The sequence below is a fragment of the Amphibalanus amphitrite genome, unplaced genomic scaffold (genome assembly GCF_019059575.1).
Source record: "Amphibalanus amphitrite isolate SeventyFive unplaced genomic scaffold, NRLGWU_Aamphi_draft 000304F_arrow, whole genome shotgun sequence".
Taxonomy (NCBI): domain Eukaryota; kingdom Metazoa; phylum Arthropoda; class Thecostraca; order Balanomorpha; family Balanidae; genus Amphibalanus; species Amphibalanus amphitrite.
In genome coordinates, this window is record NW_024881799.1 from 65,084 (window position 1) to 85,212 (window position 20,129).

Here is a 20,129-nt window from a genome sequence, read left to right on the forward strand (position 1 = left end):
GGATGCCAAGAACTTGTGTTTTCGCTTCAATTCATAGCCACAGTCCAGCGTTACACATCTGGCTGTCTTCAAACAGCACATTCCAGAACCCCGTATTTCTCCAGGCAGTTTTTTCGTCGAGTCTCTGACACCGGCGGTCCCTCGCCTGGTCCGGACTCTGCCGGGCAGGGGACCACGCGGTCCGGTCCCTGGCCGCGTGGTCCAGCAGCGTTCTGCTGCGAGGGTCGCCTCTAGAACTCTCCGAACCATCAACACTTACCTGCCTCAAACATCTTCACTTGCTGGCAGAATGGAGGAGCAGCTCGCTTTGCCCAAATGAAGGACAGTCCAGTATCCTCAAGCGACGGGTCCGACCGATCCCACCAGACATTCCAGTGCATCTTCATCCAGGACCTGGCAGACTTCGTTTGGTAGACGAGGCTTACTTCGTCGATGTTTGTACAGTGTCCCAAAATTATATTTCGGCTTGGGTGTCGGAGGGGAATATTCATCACTACAAAGGGGCTGTGAGAGTGGAAAAATGTCAGTAAGAGGCACACAAAAAAAGAGCGCAAAACAGGGATCAACAATTTATCTGTGGTTGTTGGAGGATGTGGGAGCTGCTTTATACTAGATAATTGAATAAACTATGGAGGGAGGTAGAAGGTACATGCAGATGCTTTTTATTGGAAAATAGGGAGTGAAAAATTGCTGTGGAAAATTGGAGGTGAGAGTGGAATATTATTTTGATTTGGATGTCACTTCCCACCCTAACTGAGAAATTTTGGGACACTGTGTTTGTAACGATGGACGATGCCAGCTTGTATCAACCGGCTGCATCTTCAACGGCGAGACATTCAATCTTCTATCCTGAAGTCTGGAGTTGTCCAAAGCCACTCCGTTCCTCTTTCTCGTTCTGTGTGCACCACACCACACCTCCCCTCCTCTCCCTACGAGCGACAGGCGCCTCGGGCAGTCAGACTCGGATCTACAGAGTTGCGGCCGGGTGTCGGCAAGCGTTACGTCTAGCGGTGCGTACCAAACTGGCCGTCGGACCGGCCACCTCCGCGTGTGAGTGCCTCTCCGGCCACCTTCCACCAACGTTAGGGCGCGCGGCCGGCGCGGCTCGCTCGTCCTCTCCGAGACGAGGGCGGCCGGACCGCCGCCGCCGCCGCCGCCGCCGCCAGCTCTCAGGGCGGGGGCGGCGGCGGCGGCGGCCCGGCAGCCAGCAGCGCAGTCGCTGCGAGTCGGCGCCTCGCCGCCCGATCACGCCACCTCAGCCAGCAAGCCAGGCAAGCACCCAAAACCGACAGTCAGTGGGGGCGGGTCGCGACCGGCGGCGGCGGCGGCGGGGGCGGCGGGATGACCAGCCTCTACCCGCCGCCGCCGGCAGCGACCCGCCTCAGGAAAACCAACAGTACATTATGGATACGCTTCAACGAGCAGAGCCGTCTTTATTAGAAGGTATTTATATGTATATGCCCGAGATAACTAATAGTGATGTACGCATACCGAGGGGACAGTCAGAGCTCTATGGGCGGGGGCGGGGGCGGGGGCGGCCGGCGCCGCCGTCTCGCCGGCCTGGCCGGGGAGCGCCCTCTGGGGGGCGGCTCCAACAGTGGCGCGCGGTGGCGGCGACACTGCGAGACGACAGACTCCGGCCGGGACGGCGCCGGCGACAGAGGTCGCCTCGGGGCCGGGACCGAGGGAGCATGGATCTGGGGAGCATGATTCTGGGGATCAAGGATCTGGGATTGACAGGCCTGGGGATCGCGAACCCGGTGAGCATGGACCTAGGGATCACGGACCGAGGGATCACGAACCGGGGATGGACCACTGGATCACCGAACCGAGACCTGGGGATGGACCCCAGGAAAAGGGGCCACGTAGAGGGGTAGACCAGTCGCCCTGGGACCCCAGAGCACCAGGACCGGAGACCATGAGTTGGACCATTCCCAGGACCCAATGACCACGAGGATTAAATGGCCAACGAGTTATATCCAATGAGAGGGGTAACGATAACTGTCACCGGTAAAATGTCCCAAATTCTAACAATCACAGACTCTAAGGTCCCAATTTCACGGTCCCAAATTAAGGGTCAATTTGTGTGTTCCGTCCCACGGCCCCCGAGCCCCCAAGAGCCAACAGCAGACACAGCTTAAGCTTAACTTCACTCGCGCACACGTAAGCTTCATTTTCAGGCCGCAATAGGGGCCGATCGACACTACAGGTGACACCTCTGCGGGCAAATGAAGGCAGAAACAGCTAGACGCGCGATTTGAGAAAGCACAACAAAAGTTAACTTTAGCATCCACCATTTCAGGCAGCACATCCGACGCTTATATATTATACACCTCTGCGGCAAGCCTCGTCCTACTGCCTTACTGCAGCTTCCTTAAATTGATCTAGGCAGTCGCTGAAATAACCTTAAAGAGTCGACAAACAAGCGTCCCCGAAGAAAAAAAGTCCCCACCATGAAAACACCTCGCTTTTACACGAGGCCGGATGACTCCAGTCTCCAATATACCCTGGAAGTTGGTGTCTCCACACGAGTATCTGTGTACTCGTTGGGAGCACGAGGCCCTGAATCTTTTCGGCCCCGGTGACTAGATGGAAACAGGTGAACGGCTCACCAGCAACGATCAACAGTCGAACTTTCCGTCAGCTACATGCACGTTTCCTTTCAGTCCTGCCCCAAAGCTCGGCAAATAGCACACCCTCATTCCTTTCGGCGGCGTTAAGTGGGTGGGCTACAGTAGTGAATTTCCCAGTCATTTGACTTCATACCTCGATACAATTTTTGCGGACAATGCCCGCTTGCTGAATCGTATCCCCGAGGAAACGTTATCAATGCCGTAAGTATGATGTAACATATGTTGTAACATGGCATACCCATTATCCAGTCTTCATAGCGTTTGGTTAGCTAAAATGCCATTCCATTATTTCTGTTGACAAGCGAGTGGCACGCGTATGATTGTTAGCTCCGATAAATTACAATTACATTGCCGTAAGTACACAGCAATCCAGGGATTGCCGAAACAAGAACTGCTCCCCTTCCCCAACCGCCAATTTCTTATTCGGTCCTAGGGATGGTCGTTTGACCGCTACTATCCTCAATCCTGTCTTCACTGCTGGACGTCAGTCCTTCACTTTCCCTCCTCCCCTCACCCTTTATCCAGCACCTAGGCAGGTCCCGGGAGGCCCCTACTGCTCCTCTTAAAACATCCCTCATACCAAACTTTCCCCGCACCCGGGGCATTGGATCTGGCTATTGGGGGTGAGAGGAAGCCTCAGGTGATCTTATGAGCCCGGCAATGACTCGGACAGGGGCGGGGTGGACCGGAGGGCAGTGACGGGCCGGGCCGGGACGGGCCGGGACGGGTGGCAGGGGAGCGACACACTCACACGCAGGCCACCGAGGCCGCCTCACATGCACTTTCTGACGGCTGAAGGGCGAGCGGGCGGCGCCACCCGGCCACCGGCCGCCGGAACAGACCCAGGAGTCTGCCCGGCGGCGGCGGCCGGACCCGCGCCCGCAGCACCCACATGCAGACGAAGCAGTGTACAAAGAAGACGAGTATACGAGAGAGCGGCCGGCCGGCGGGCCGGGCGCGGCCCGCCGGCGCCTTACCGGACAGCCCGTACTCACTGACAGGGAGAGAGCGCCCGGCGCGAGCGCCGCCGCTCCACTAGCTATCGAGAGAAGAGAGAACGGGGCCAGTCAGCCGGCGCGGCTCGCAGTCGCGGGGCGCGGCTGGCGGCGGCGGCGGGGCGAGCGGCCTGCTCCGGGCGCCACCTCTGCAGATCCGGGACTAGAAGTATCACGGGCCGGTGTGCCCGCGGGTGAGCCGGCGGGCGACTGGGAGGGGGCACTGCACCCGCCGCCGCCGTCAGGGCACGACAGCACAGACACTGGTGGCACTCTGCGACACTCACACACCCAGACACGAGTCCCACACTCCCAGACACCCCGCTCTGAGTGCCCGCCGGTGGCGGTGACACGCGTGGGCCGACTCCGTCCGCGCAACTCCATCTTCGTCCGTCAGAGTCGCGCACGCGCGCTCTACCGGAAGATGAACCTCGGCATGAAGGCGGCGGCTGCGGCGGCGGCGGCGGCGCCCGGCGGGAAGGGGGTCGGTGCAGCGGCCAGCAGCTGGTGCGGGTGTGGCGCCGGCGGCGCGGCCGCTCCCAGCAGTCCGGGCGGCAGGTGGAAGCCAGGCGGCAGCAGCGGGGCGCCCGGCGCCGCCAACAGGTGCGCTGCAACGACACACGGCCGGCGCGGTCAGTGCGGTCGGCCGGCAGTCGCAGCTCCTCCTGCGGCGCCGGCGGCGGCGGCAGCGCGCACTCACCTGCTCACTCACCTTGGATTCTGGCCGCTGCCGCCGACCAGACGTTAGTCAGACCAGATATACTACCGGGGCCGGCCGGCCGGAGCGGCGACCGCCCAGCAGCCATGCGCTACCCTCCACCAGTCAGTCAGTCAGTGGCCCAAGCTGCGGCGGCACGCGCCCGCCACGCACCGCCAATAACAAACAACGGGCACCGCAGGCCAAACGCAGCCGCGCGCAGGAGACAGAGAGCAAATAGATACAGACAGAGACAGAAAACAGACAGCAAAACGGAGATAGATAGAGTGATAGATAGATAGAGACGGGTCCGGAGCGCTGCGTAACAAACTGGGGACGGGACACGGGGCCGCATCGGACGCCTACAGCATGAGCCAAGCGGTATCCAGATCACCGGAGTGAGACACAGGGCTGGCGGTCGGGCGGGCGGGCGGGCCGCGCGGCCTACTACGCGGGCGGTGCACAGCGGCGGTGAACCCACACGCGCGCTTCTCTCGACACAGGCACACTTATCTGGCAGGCAGCGTCTGCGGCGCGGCGCGCGGCGCGCGGCCGAGGGGCGCACGCGCGCCACGCGGGTCGTCTGTAACACATTGGCTGGTTGGCGACAGGCGGTCCCACAGTGTTGACGGGTGGGGTGGGGAGGTGTGCTACTCGGTCAGATAGCTCAGCGACCTCGCTCAGGGCGGCCGGCGCGACATCGACCGCTGAAATGTTATCCAGTGTACTAAATGAAAGTGATAAAAACTAAACAAAAGTAGACATGAAACGAGCATGAACGAACAAACAAACGAAATAATACTAAATAAAATGAATAGACAAAATGGTTACAAGTCACAGAGAACATACACGAACAAATGCTGAGGAAAATTGAGGAGAATAACACAAGAATCAACCAAATATAACGAGGAAAGTGGACGATGTTTGAAAGGCACAGGTAGAGATAGACGATCCCGAACACGACAAAACAGACAGCAAAACAAAGGAACAAATGCAGTGAGCAAATTAAAGAGCTGCTGCGTAGAATGGGATGGACAACACAAACGGAAAAAGACACATGGACGAATTAAGGTAAACGACAGAGGTAGAGCACCTCACAGTCGGGAGCATACAGGAATTAGGAGAGGGAATCTGTTGATAAAATGGACAGGAGACCGCTCACAAGCGTGACGGGTGTAATAACCGACAGACGTCGCTGAATGTTGGCGACCAGACCACAGTATCACAGCGAGCTAATACACCACCAGTACGTCAGATAACACTGCTGATCCGCTTATCCTTTACAACGTGGGAAACTAGACACTGATTGGTAAGCACGAGAGAAAGAGATATCCTTGGTAAAATAGTAGACACAGTTACCGGATCACGAGCGGAACCTGCACCAGACACGCGTCACATATTAACTCCACAGATATTACACATAGCTCCCAGCCCAAACGTAGAAACTGATCATACACACCATCAGCCAGGACCCGAAACTCTGATAGCTCGGCATCTTGCCCAGACGCACATCCAATGTCACACAACAACACTTGATCAGAATATACAATACGACACTATCAGACCTCGGATTTAACACACGGACCCTGAAAACCTTGATACACCAGACCCCGGGTGATACAAACACAAAGTAAGTCGGACAAACACCAAAGACCAGCCTCAATGTCTAGGATCACGCACAGCGGCAAAGTTCATGGCGACAGGCAGCTAATCGATAAGTCGATGACTCATTGACTCAGTCGATGACTCTGAGTCTCCCTCGTTGACTCACCGTGCGGCTGCGACTGCAGGGCGGGCGGCCGCGGCGCAAACAGCAGCTGATGTGGCGGCTGCCCCAGCAGCTGTGGCGCGCCCATTGAGACCGGTAGGTAGCCGGGCCGCAGCAGATGGGGGATCTGTCGGACGGAGGCGCACGGGACGGCCGTCAGACACCGAGCTGAGCGACAGACAGGAAGCTGGGAGGGGGAGGGGGAGCAGAGCAGACTAGACGATGGCGTTGTGAGCTTCACCCTGTGGATGAAAAAGCTGCACACGATGTTACAGCGATACTATGACGTTACATACATGATGCTGTGATAATGCTGAATTGACCAGGCTGACACACGGAATGACGCCTGCTGCCCTGTGGACAGGCGCACGCATGCGAACGCTGGCGCACAGGTGGCACGTACCCTGCTGGGCATCCGTCGGAAAAGCGAGTGACACCAGTCTCTCTCACCCAAGCCAGCCAGGGGAAGGCCAATGTGAGTGTGCTCTACTCACGAATGAGAATCCGAGGAAAGTTGATTCGTATGTGAGCTGGCCAAAGCTCCTTCCTGATATTGAATATGAATTATTTCACGATAGCTGATACGGCCGAACCGCAAAACACAGGGGATGGAATGGCATCATTTATACTGCAAGCGAATTTTGTGCGGATCACTAGCTACTCGTCGATGGTGTATTAAATATTGGAAACAATCACGTGCACTTAGCATTTCGAGACAATGTAATAAACGGTTATCGAAAGTCGAAACATCAAACTCAATGGTGCAAAATATTTAAATCGAAAAAAATGGCTGTGTTTCAAACTGTCAAATACCAACACCTGCAACGTTCATAAAACTACAAAAAGCTACTGGGATGTATAAACCACTGCACAAGCATATCCACCAGAAACAAACCTGCTTTAAAGAACCGCGCCGTCTGCTGCGTCTGTAATCTTGAAGGATCCGGATGCCTCCTTCTCTTCTACCTCAAACCGAGCATATAAGCTACAATCTACAGCTGACAACAGATGGTTACAACGTACCTTTCTTTAATGCAATTCTCCGTCTGTCCCAGGCACCAGCACAGCACTTCCACTAGCTGTCAGTAGTCCTATCTACTCCGGGTAGGTGCTCCACTCACAACCACACGTGCGCAGCTCTCAACTCATGCACAGCTATACACAGGTCACACCGCCACTATCACATGCACGGCAGTCGCCGGGGGAAGGGTCAGTCGGCGGTGGTCTGACTGTTGATCCAGGTCAGGTCAGCCGGGGTTCAGGCGGGCTCGGTTGCAGCGCTAACCTGTGCGGGGAACGGCTGTTCGGCGGGCGCCGCCCGACTGGAGGGCGGGCTCAGCAGCTGCAGACAAACGGCGGCGCGGTCTCACACACACAGACAGAGACAGATAGACAGACCCAGACACAGACACAGGCAGACAGACAGACAGACAGACTGGTGGTCGGGCTCAGCTGCAGTTGCAGACAATGTATTGCACACAGACATCACAACAGTTGAATTATACAAAACAGCCACACCTATTTCCTACTCCAATTTCTGGACACAAGAAATATGATTTATGATGAAAACTGATATTTGAATAAAGCAATTGTATAAAACAGACCACGTATACACGCCGTACTAACACATCAACCCCACCAGACCACTGAGACATACACCAGACACTCGACACGTACTATGCACGTACAGACACCACAAACCAGCCAACCCAGCTGCGGATACAGCCCCACCGTCCCCCTAATCACCCTCCTCCGTCGGCACCCACCTGGGGTATGGGCAGCGGCGTCGGCTGGCTGACCACCAGACGGGGCTGCTGCTGCATGGCCATGACATTAGCCAGCGATCCCATCAGCGGCTGGGGGATCAGAGACACGGTCGGCATCGAGACGGCCGGCATCGAGACGGCCGCCGCCGCCGCCGCCGCCGCCCGCATCTGCTGGTGGTACTTGGCCAGTTGGTTGCGACGCTCCTCCTGAAACGACCAAGTCAGGTCAGATCAGGTCAGGTTGGGATATGAAAGGTAGGCGATATACCGTGGCGAAGCGGCCAACTCAACAGTCCATCGAAATCCAGTCCGAGCGACTCGCCTGCATGTCGAGACCGCACCACACACAAACGTACCCCCCCCCCCACACACACACACATACACACACTGATAGGCGAATAAGGTGTAGTGTACACAGTTCCGGCTGGCACCCACATCAGGCTAAGTGACCTCGACAAGCGGAACGACGCGCCAGGCGGGTATCCATCACCAAATCCCAGCGCGACTGCCGCAAAACGCTGCCCGGAGTCGGCAGCTAGTGTTGCTAAGACAAGCAAACAGGCAAGATATGCAGCATGCAAGTAAGGCAGAGCAGTACAAACTGTCTTCTTCCGATTCAGCAGATGATTACACAAGACACGAGCACTTCCATAGACTAAGCTGAGATCGACAGCACACGCCGGAACGTTAAACGCAGCAAAACGTCATCGTGGGTGTTGATAACGGCACACTGGCTATAATACAGCAGCTGCTGTTGATATATGGGGGAACATGCAGACATGCAACGGACAACAAAGTGATTTATGTGGTGTCGGATGAAAAACAGAACAGGCGAAGTGTTCCAGAATTTATACACTACTGATATATTGACAATAAATGCCACATTACATCGATTTTGGATTTATCTAAGGTAGACATATATGGAAAAGCGACCAAAGTATAAACAGTGAACGAAGAACAGCTGCTAGAAAGACTGAGCATTTCCTATCAAAGTCGACCCGGGTATGAAATAGGCAGCATGCAATCAAACGCCGCCATTGCAATATGTGAGGTGACAATTACTGAGAAGAGGAGTTGAAGTGAAACGTGAAATTACCTGAAACAATATTTACCTGCATCTACAGCCCTTGTGATGTTACAGAAACTCTGGTGGAAAAGATGTTTTTGAAAGTGCCATCGAGTGAGTCAATACAGAAAAAATGTCAACAAATAATTATCCAGATGTTTAGATAAAGACGTGCAAATGCCAAATATGGATGCTTATTGCTTTCATTTACGACACGTTAACTTGCTGACTGCTACAGCGCAATTCGTGCATGATCTACCTGAAACAAGAACTGGGATCTTAAATTTCACGACGGTGCCTGCTACAAGACAAGCAAACGATTTAAACTGGTGGAGGCGTGTCTTGAACATCGGGCCATAGCCCATATATTCCATGCCCTTCAGCACACGGTGGTTTGAAGCTTGTCCAGCCCAGGTGACGAATAAAGACATCCACACGTCGTAAGAAGCAGACAACAAACACGAAACTGGTCGTAATAAACACCTAGCTAACTAGCAAACCAGAGCAAACTGCTCCTAAGGGCCGGAGCGAAGCGGGAGTAACCGAAAATCAAGAACGACAAGGAAAGGGACGAGCAGTACGGGTCACTAAGCGGGAAGACAAGCGAAGCATGCTGGAAGAGCGCTGTGACGAATTACTCACAGCCGCGCCCGGTTCTGTACAGACCTTCCACACTTTGAGCAGTGCTGGTTCGTCTATTCAGGCATACAAGCATGCAGTAAGCCAATCTAGCACTAGAGCAGCGGTACAGTCTGCGACGGGCGGGCGGGGCGGACCAAGAGAGCACGGCACACGAGCGGGGGCGGGGGGCGGGGGCGGGGGCGGGGGGCGGGGCCGACCGGCACAGCTGAGTAGGCCGCAGGCGGGCCACGAGCACTCTCTGCAAACACAGAGTAGGCGACTGCTGAGGCCACGCCGCACGGACGGCCCACCAGCGAAAAGGACAACCCCTGGTCACTGGGCGAGAGGTATAAGCGGCAGGATATGCACCTTTTTACGGCCAAGTATAGACATTAGACATAGTGCACACAGTTTAGTAATAGTGCAACCGATTTCGACACTTCGGCACAGACAGACTATGCCATACTGTCGAAATCGTCTGCACTATTACTGAAATGTGTGCACTGCCGCCTAAATTGGGCGTAAAAAGGTGTAGGTGATAAGGGCATCGTCCATAAACGCTGACATATCGCAGAGGCGGTATCATTTTCCGTATTCAACGAAAATCGAACCATGACACGGGTGAAAGAAATAAAACGAGGGCAATCCTCAGGGAAATGTTTCGTAATTTCAAACATTTTTGATTATCATAATAAGCTGAAAAAGATAATGCTGTTATGTGTAAGGTGGTTGCTTTACTGACAAATTTACTGACAAAGGTCTTTTTGGATCTGTGTTGTCTGTATTACTTCGATGTTGTGTGATATAAAAATTATTTTTGAGCTCTTCATTTTCGCGGATTAGTGAAAAATGTATAGCATAAAAGGACAAAAGTAAAGGTAAATATATCCAGAAGACAATCGCCATATCAAATATCCAACACCTCCACCGCATCCACCACAATGAAGCTCCTTTCTCAATATCACCCCATTACCATTATATCATTAGGTACCGTCCATTACCAAACAACACGAGAATCCACTCTCATTTGTCCGTCATTCCCCAAAGCCATCCACCACGCACCACTCGCACAATCACACAGGCACAGCACAACACCACACAAACACAATCACACAAACACAACACCTCACAAGTCACTCATCAGCACCACCCAAAGCCCTTCAACGCCCAATCCTCCCCCCCCCCCCTCCCCCCCCCCCCTGGTCGTCCGTACCTCCAGGGCAGCTGTGGCGTTGGCCGTGGCTGCCGCGTTGGCGGCGGCTGCGGCTGCGGCGGCAGCGGCGTTGGCGGCTGCGGCCGCGGCCAGACCGGGCGGTGACGGCGGCGGACGAGGCCGGAATCGCTGGTAGCGCGGCAGCCGCAGCCGACACTCCTCCTGGGGAAGATAGCACGGGGAGAGTCAGAACGTGCTAACGGTCCAAAAGGGAAATAAGGGGAGTGTCAAAGTCCCTAGATGCACGGGCGAGGGTGACCAGAGGACACATAAGGAATCCGTCGGGGAGGCCAGAATGATTGTCAAATAATAGTGAGATAATTGGAAAAGGATATTAAGGCATGCGAAGGTGGATAATCAGCCGACACGAGAGGTATAGTAGGGGATGCATACTGTGATGAGGTGAAAACAAAAAAGCGTTGGTCAATACCGTCGACGCAACAGTGGACAAGTGGCGTAATTTTATGGAGCGGTGTCAATTTGATGTTTGTTTCTGTGGCTCTTCACTCCGGTCGGATGGCCAGATAAATAAAAAGTCTGAATTGTTTAATCCAGTTCGTTAGAGCGAAATATGCATGTATCACTTCGCATTGTGTACTGCGCAGCGATGTAACAACCGTTTTAAAAAACATCGCGCATTTGAAAGCAAAACCTGGCCAGTCATTCTCACTAACGAACGACCCACTTCACCCCGGCTCAAACAGCTGCGTCAGCTCATAAACTCCAACCGACCGACCGCCTGCCCTCCCATTGAGACCTTCCCATCCTCTCCAGACGCCATTTTCACCGTCCAAACCATCCAAATCAATACAGCGGCCGCCGACTTCCTTCGACCGGGCCCACAGCTCATCCCAACCCTCGAGCGGGCGCCTCTCCTCGCTCTCTCCTCTCCGTACTCTTTCCACAACTCACCAGGGATACGTCCTCCTCCGGGTGGACGATTTTGCTCGTGGCCCCGGCCACCTGGGGTATCAGCGCAGGCCGGGACGTGGCTGTGGATGTGGTCGTTTTGGTGGAGGCGCCGCTACTGCTGCCGCTGCTGCCCGTCGCCTGGCTGTGGACGACACGTTAGGACACATGTTAATTGATAAGATTGTAGTAATATGGGATAAACATACCCAACCGGTTTATCCCATATTCATACAGACGGGGTAACTGCAGGGTCAATAATGTCATTTGTTGGAAAAGCAAGCGTAGTGATATTGAAAAGAGATGCGGCACCAAACAGGCTACGAAGCTAACACAGCACGCAGTTGAGGTTCGATGAGGTGAGGGCAGATCCGCTAGCCATTCGGTGACGCATGCATTACAAAACAATTCGCAGTAAACAATGTGAACACTGAACACAGCAATCACAACAAAGACTCTAAATGCATTGTGCTAGCAGACTAGCCACATACGACGATTTACGATAAAGCACGACCAGTCCCTGGTGACAGCGTCGAAGCCCAGGCTCCATACTCCAGACCCATCCCCTCCCCACAACCCCCACTGTCGATTGATTCATCGATCATTGTGGACCGCTGCGAGGGACGGCCGAACGACGTACACACCTCACTCCTCCCCAATGCCCAGTCCCAATACAGCCCGTCAGCCAGACCCGGCGTCCAGAGACGAGCGGGCCACGGTCGGTCGTCCAATCCCGTTCCTCACATTACGATTCAATATTGTGGAGACGTGACTTTTAGAGTATTGCTTTCCTTTATGAGCTACGTAGTAAGTTGCAACCTCAAATAACTACTATCAGCCTCAGACAATAACTAGCGTACACGTATTATAAATCACCGGTATTGATTATGCGCCAAATCGGTGACAGCTTGTGAGTTGTGACCTTTCATGCTATCCCATGGCATCAAATACTTCCACGATACTTCCGTAATAACTAGTTCCGTGAAGCTTCCATACCATTTCGTGGTGACTCAAGTCGGCTCTTTGTCGTTCTTACAAAGTGAGCTCACCTACTATAGAGCTCACCTACAGCTCACTACAGCTACTGAACTAGATGCCGGCAGCGCTCGTGCGTTGCCTTGGGCCAGAATTGGAGGATCCATAGCCCAAATGACTTCATTAAAAAGAAAGCGTTTTGCTTTTTTCTAATGACCTACAGTAAGATATGAATTAACTGCACGTGCATAGTTCATGTCCCAGGCACCCCAGTGCAGTCATTTTCATAACATCATGTAGCGTGTGTCTAGTTCTATCAGTGTACCGACTTTTGTGTCGCTAGATCGACGTTTCCCGGGATCAGAGGATCCCTCGTCAAAACCGTTATCCGCCCCCCGCACGCGCAGCTTGCACCCCTCGGATATTATCTCGCCGGAATGTCGTGATCAAATGTATTCTTCTTACGACCTGCAAGTTTTGAACCAGTTAGAGCTGCCGTTTACCCTGCAGGCGTGGTAACGTACGAAGGGGTGCAATCGGCTTGCACGTGCATAGCTCATGCACCACAGAGTTTAGCTCAACCAAATGTGCATTATTTTGGAGGCCTTGCCTGGGACTACCATTGAACCGATTTTGAGGTTGATAGCTTAAAATTTCTTTGAGCCAGAGGACCTCACGTCAAAACGGTTTTCCGACCCCAGCACGTGCAGCCTGCACCCCTCGCAGACGGTGACCCCCCTGGAAACTGGTTCAAGGTGTCACCGATGCGTCCCGCCAGTATGGCTTTGCCCGTGACCTCGGGTTGACCTGTAGTCTTGACAAAAAATTTCGTGTCACCGAAACTTTGAAGCGGAATAGCATGTGCCACGAAGCACCGAGCGAACCGAGGCCAGCACCAAAAGTTTACCTCGCCGGAGACGAATCAAACGGTCCCACTTTCGTCCCGATCGGTCCACCCATTTTGACTCCAGGTCCAAAAAAGCTTGGACAAACTCACTCACATACTCACGTACTCACTCACTGACAAACAGGTTCAGCCGAACTTTTTTCAGCGACCCACCAATGGGAATTTCCGGATGCAAAAGCATGCTATCGCATGCTTTTGATCCTCCAATTCTGGATAAGCCGGCCCTGTGTCGTGTTAATACCGTGAGCTCACCTGTAGGCCGGGAAGGTACTCCGTGACGCCGCCGAGGACCCCACAGGAGCCGGTGACGACACCTGTCAACAGCGGCTCCCGTCACAACCGAGCAACTATCGGACTACGACGGAGAGATACTGACAGTAGTGGGGGTGATAGTCGCAGAGATGATAGAAGGGTCCCTGGATAGGAAGGAGTGGGCCCCGGTTAAAGAAGACAAATGTGGGACATTGATGGCAGGCAGACACTGCATACACCAATGCTGTGGTAACACAAACGGTACGATGTGAAAACACGCATATCAACTCAATACACATCAAATAATTCAGAGGCGTTAGGATGTACCGCGGGGCCACCCAGGCTTGGTAATAATACAAAGCCGATGATCCGGAATGCGAGAAGACGCAAACACATGTCAAGTAAATTGCTTGAAGCCCTGCTCCATTTGCAACGCATCCAACCGCACAAATTCAATCCCGCTGACATTTTCAACTTTTGCCATTCTCAGTCTAGACAATATTGCGTGACCTTTTCATACGACGGTCGGCTGCCGTCGGCCGCCCCAATATAGCGCCCTAACCCGAGCAGCAGCCGGCTGCATGGCACCGGTGCATCTGATGGTCGAGCCACAGCTGTAGGGACATTTGTCTGCCCTCCGCGCGGCACGACTGACTGTGGTCTGCAGTAGCGGAGTGACAATAGCAGGTCTCTGTTCACGAAACCGGGGCGCGTTCTGTGCTAAGCTCAGTGCTGAGCTCGGCGCTAAGATTGGTGCTGAGATTGGTGCTGAGCCCAGTGCTGAGCTCAACAACTCTGCTGGGGACAATCGGCGCACAATCACACTGACTCTAGCTTTCCAAGCCAGCGAATGATATTGGCCAAATTTGGCCGGGCTAGAATACAGTCAGCTAGAACGAATATGGCCAAAATTGTGTGACCGAAATGGAATAGGATGTGATGTGCTGGAGTCAGGACGGGACAGTACAAGATGAGGGAGGCGACGCTAGCCGAGTCGGGGTGGGAAACAACGGGACCAGTCTAGTGTCATCCACCCAAGGTAGCAACAGCGGCGGCTGCCGGCAGAGGGGAGGGGGACGGCACAGGACGCTTTGGGACGCCGCCGGCGGCCGCGGCGGGGCCACCGGCACGGCGCCGGTGCCTGGCTGGGGTCCCACTGGCCCGGGACAGAAATAGCGGCGGCCACACGCGCCGCGCCGCGCGGGGAGGGGCGCCGCGCCGGCAGCACGGGGAGGGGCGGGCGGCGCTCGTCAGGTGGGGCCGCATCGATCGCGTATCGTCGACTCGCCCCGGCGAAGACAGCCGACGCCTACCAGGCTCGACGCCCGCACACAGCTGCCGAAACGGCGACGGCAGCCCGCGACCCACTGCATGCCAATCTGACCACATACCCGCACAAAGAGCAAAATAGGTCTTCCTTTGTGACTATGCAAGTGATGCCCATAACGATAATAACGGTGATGTATGAGAAGAGCACCGGCGTCTCAGCGAAAATCTTGCCAGCATCAAAATTGTATAGACGTAGATGTGTGTAAACATGAAGCATATGTATGCTCCAATGTAACAGATAGCTATATAATAAGCTTCATAAAAAGAGTTAGATACTTTTGGTACTAGCTGCGGCGACGCATACCATAGTACACGACCTCTCGGTAAAGCACGCTAGGTACGCATTTAATATCAGTCTGCAAATGTAGATTAATCGCGGGGAAACAAACACATAGGTCAGAAATAGCAACGAAGGTAACACCGATAGATAAGTCTCAGTGCGTAAGACTGACAATACTTTTACATCTGCTACTTCGCGTGCCGAGCGTTTGTATAAACAGGTAACAGACAAGGCTGGGGGCCACCGAGTACACAAATACGGGACACAGCTCCAGCATCCGGGGAATATCATGTTAGCTATGTTAAACGGGCTGTTTAAGCTGCGGCTGCAAGAGATGAAACCTGTGCAACTCGTACTGTGCGCTAACTCTGTGCAGTGACTTCAGACACACCAAAAACCATCGGCAAACCAACACCACGGCATGCATCTGACCGGTGGCCGGCGGCCGACCGGAGCGCGAGCAATGCGCTCAGAAGCGACGCGCTTCCCCATCTGGGCGACCATGCACTCGAAACCAAAGCTGGGCGGCGCACTGCGGCCTGATCGGGCACGCCCTGCAGGCTGCTCCCCCGGCGTTAGTACCGCCCGGCTAGGAGGAACTGGCGTCCCGTCCAAGACACCCAAACAGACACAGAGAGAAAGAGTGAGAGAGGGAGACAGAGGGGAGAGCCAGCGGTCGGCCAAAGTACGTACGTCTGCTGCTCCGCGACTGGCCTCTAGTGACCATCCAACCGACACAGAGAAAGACGGACAGAAAGACAGAAAGAGGGAGACATTCAGTCGTCGGGGGCGGGTGCAGCGCGCGCGGACGGGCGAGCGAGCGGGCGAGCAGCCAGAGGTCTGGGGTACCTGGTCACGGGCAAAACAAGGCACAGACGGCGGGCGGGCGCGCGAGCCGGCCGGCCCGACTGCCGGACACCCTGGCCTGGTGGGAAAGACCAGACACAGAGACAGTCAGCGCGGCCCACCAGAGCTGAGCAGCCGGCAGTCGCCATAAATCGGAAAGCCAACGCTGCACAACGCGCAGAATTCGACGTAAGGTTTGAGTCACATTATATGAAAGGATTTAAAAGTGTTATAGATATCATGGAGACAAGTGAGAGACCCCGAAATATTAACGACGATGTTATGCGGTTAGAATTTTACATCGTTTATCGTAAATTTTGAGAGCAAATCACAGGCGCGACGGCTTCAGTATACAGATATCTTTCTAGTTGAGGTTTATTTGCCATTGGGTCTACAGTGCAGGGATATTTCTATCTCGCACTCCTCTGAGATGCAGAGATAAGAATTTGTTATCTCTGCATCCCTCGGAGATGCAAAGATAAGGTCTCGAGGGTTCATAGCGAAAAATCAAGAGTTTAAGTGATGATGGGTCAATAACCGAACGACATTTTTAATGGTTGTTTATGGATGAAACTTATGAAATAAGAACAAACTACTCTGAATCTATTTTTACATAGATGAATACATTTAAATATACCTAATATTTCATTAATCAAGAATAAACCTCAACATAGAAAGATATAGGATTCCTCATGGCTCACTCGTGGAAGATCGGATATCTTTTCCTCGCGTGTTACAGAAAAACCTCGCTCCTTCGTCGCTCGGTTTTTCAGTAACCCGCTTGGAAAAGATATCCTTATCTTCCACTCGGAGCCATGAAGAATCCTCTATATCCCAAATCGACGAAAAGGAATTTAGTCAATCACATTGAAGATAGGTATTCAAGTAAATAATATATGTTCTTAGAAACAGATCACATAGGCGATATTTCGTATACGAGCTAACGTTCAAGCATATACTTTAACGAACTATAAATACACTACACATTCAATGTTGATGCCCACCCGTGATTTCGCAACCATCGAATCCTAGCGCTATTTCAGCGACTTGCCACCCGCCTGCGGCGCAATATCATACCAGCACGGTAAATATTTGCACCACATTATACACAGCGCGTCCATCACTGTTTCATCATCACCTACTGTCCTGCCAAGAGCGATCGTCCGGACATAGACTGCAGGGCATCAGCCTATCACTCAGACACTCACTCCCCGTCCATCGCACGTCACCCAGGAAGACGATCGATCTCACCCCGTGAGCCCATGACCTCGCGACTCCCGGGGAGGGTGGGGGCAGGGGTGGCTTACCTGTGCCGAGGGGAAGAGGGGTCGCACGCCGCCCGGTACCGCCATGCCCATACCGGGGATGTGCGTTAGCTGGCCCATGGGGCCAATCATCCTGAAACAGGGCAGCGTCGGGTCAGCTAGCTTGGTGGGAATAAGTTAACGCACTAATATCCGACTCTACGAACAACAGAATGAGCATGCAATGCTTATTTGTGACGGCAAGCACACAGTATAACCGTTATCAATCACTTCACTCATCCAAATTAACAGTCAGTTGAGCCAATCGATGCCTGTCATAAATCAAGTCAAACACCGTCCTTCCTCCCAAAGATGCTTCTCTCTGCCTTCTCCCCTCTATCCCATCGACCGAGGCACGCCGCAAGATTCTCCCCCTCCCCTCTCCTCGAAGTGAGCCCTGTCATCGGCTCACAGATCGACATTGCGACCCCCTTTTCTCACCCTGGCAGCATGTAGGGCGCCATCGGCCCGATGGGTGTCATCTGACCGAGCATGGCCGCGCTGCTGGCCGCCGAGAGGCCGGGCAGGCCCGACCCGCCGAACGCTGCGCCCACGCCGGGAGAGGCCGGCGTGGCCGGTTTGCTACCGGGCCGGGCCACGTCCGGGCTGGAGGCGGACGGCTCGCCTGGGCGACCGGCGGCGGTGGGGGGTCAGACATCGTGAGGTGTGAGCAGATAGAAACAGATGGAAACAAAACAGGTTGAAGATTATCTGAATAAGCGTAGTGTTGTCATGAGGGCTGCTGAAATGAATGCCTCACAACTGGCAAAAGCCTTAGTTATTGGTCTGAAAGTTGAGATAATATTTCCCTTTGTTCTCTAAGCTCTGTCAAAGGTAAAGCTATATTTAATCATTTTCTTTCAGAATGTTACAAGGAAACAACTTCTAACTAGCAAGACTTACCTTTCACAAAACACAGGATGTTGAAAATCTGTGATACCACTATCAAACACCACAATGGACAAGTCAAAATAGTAATCTCCATAGTAAAATCAGGTGAAATACACATATAGCTCATTATACTCAAGACCAATTAGGAAAACCTGTCTTTGGCGACAGTAATGTACAACCACTGTTCATGCAAAGATGACATTGCAGAGCTTCTAGAAGCAGACAGTCCGGTGGGTGTGATCGGTGGAAGACATACCGTCCGAGTCTGCGGGCCCAGACTTGGCACTCTGCTCATGGGCCTTGAGGTCATCTTCCGGGATGCCCTCCATGCCATATATCTCAATTTCTATGTTGTTCCGGCTGGGCACTGCATTAGGGACCTTGTCAACAGTCTCCTTGTGCACCTACGGAGCGGTGAGGCAGGGCATAAGCAGCGGTACTCCATGTCAACTGGTGGCCTCCCAACGTCAGCCAGCATGCTCACACCCTTGCTGAACATCCACAGGGCAAACCATACACATTGAAGTGTTGCAGGAAAATTAGCCAAAACTCCAATAAAAGGTCAGTTGTTTGAAGCAGGCAGATGGTGATGGGGCACTCACCTGCATACAATGAATTGAAAGCCCTGGACCTGTGTACAACTTCTTGTGGCAGATGTGACACTTGAAGTGTTTTGCCTTCTGGTGTTGTATCAGGATCTTCTCGTCATCAAACTCTCGGTTGCAGTACCTATATTTCTGGTTAAGGAACTAAGACACAACATGGAGATGCAACAATCTTTAAGTTCAGAGCAACACCTGCATGGAATTCACAGCAGTATACACAACTAGGTATCCTATCTTGAAAACTCACATTCTCTAGAGTAGGCCTATCTCAGCTCATCATACTGAATTGTCACAACATACCTATTCATTCACAACACATTCATCATACTGTCATACTGAATTGTCAATACTGAATTGTCACAAGTACAACACTGATTATTCGTCAACTGACAATAGAACTGCAGTACGCATAGGCAGGCAGGTTGTACCTACCTAGTACTGACATTTTCAAGATTAGTGCAAACTCATGACAAGAAGTGGGCAAAAAATGGCTGAAAATCAGGCCCTTAGGTGAAGATGTGTCAATGTTCTAAGTGCTGCTAAGTGCTAGCTACAGAATAAATCCATATTCAGGCAGCTATTAGCCACAGCACAACTGGGAATCAGCCAGCACAAAGCCATAAAATGATTACGATTCATCTCAGCAAAAACACCAAACAAAACAAAAAGGATACCAGCACCATGGCTTCTGCTGCTTCTTCTTCTTGCGGCCCATGACGTGGCCTTTTATATAAGCAGTCAGAAGTCCTCAGCACTTACCTGAATTTTGTTATTCTAAAGTCATTTAAATTATCACAATAATCAATCGATGGCTTCAATAGACTATTGAGTTATTATCGGATGCAAACTGCTGGAATTCAGCAGAATATATATTCATGAACTTGTTACCTATCACTTAGCTGGCCACCATTCGCTCCAGGCTGAAATGAAACTGGACGGAAACTGGTTGAAAACTAGCAGCCCCTCCACACGGAACGACGACCACCGACAAAATGCGTGACCTGACCCGGGTTATCACAAATTTCTGCTATCGCCCGAGGGCATCGACCCAAGGCCGTATAGAGATAGGCAT

General features: G+C 53.1%; 1 protein-coding gene across 1 annotated transcript; it reads right to left on the bottom strand.

The window, feature by feature from the left end:
• Nucleotides 1-1,413: 1,413 nt before the first annotated feature.
• Nucleotides 1,414-20,088, bottom strand: LOC122387971 (BUB3-interacting and GLEBS motif-containing protein ZNF207-like). The gene is made up of 12 exons (XM_043378688.1): nt 19,732-20,088; nt 19,055-19,181; nt 18,709-18,856; nt 18,003-18,186; nt 17,565-17,655; nt 13,803-13,864; nt 11,672-11,813; nt 10,760-10,921; nt 7,860-8,066; nt 7,379-7,435; nt 6,097-6,220; nt 1,414-4,236 (listed from the first exon to the last, which is right to left on the bottom strand). Exons 1-12 carry the CDS (start codon nt 19,770-19,772, stop codon nt 4,043-4,045), a joined length of 1,539 nt encoding a protein of 512 aa, XP_043234623.1. The 5' UTR covers nt 19,773-20,088; the 3' UTR covers nt 1,414-4,042.
• Between the last annotated feature and the right edge of the window lie 41 nt (nt 20,089-20,129).

Coding starts and splice junctions, on each gene's coding strand:
- LOC122387971 (XM_043378688.1), bottom strand. CDS start 19,772: ATGGGCCGCAAGAAGAAGAAGCAGCAGAAGCCATGGTGCTG. Junction 10,922..11,671: donor CGGAGGAGGACGTATCCCTG/GTGAGTTGTGGA, acceptor TATCTTCCCCAG/GAGGAGTGTCGGCTGCGGCT. Junction 4,237..6,096: donor CCTGCAGTCGCAGCCGCACG/GTGAGTCAACGA, acceptor GTGTCGTTGCAG/CGCACCTGTTGGCGGCGCCG.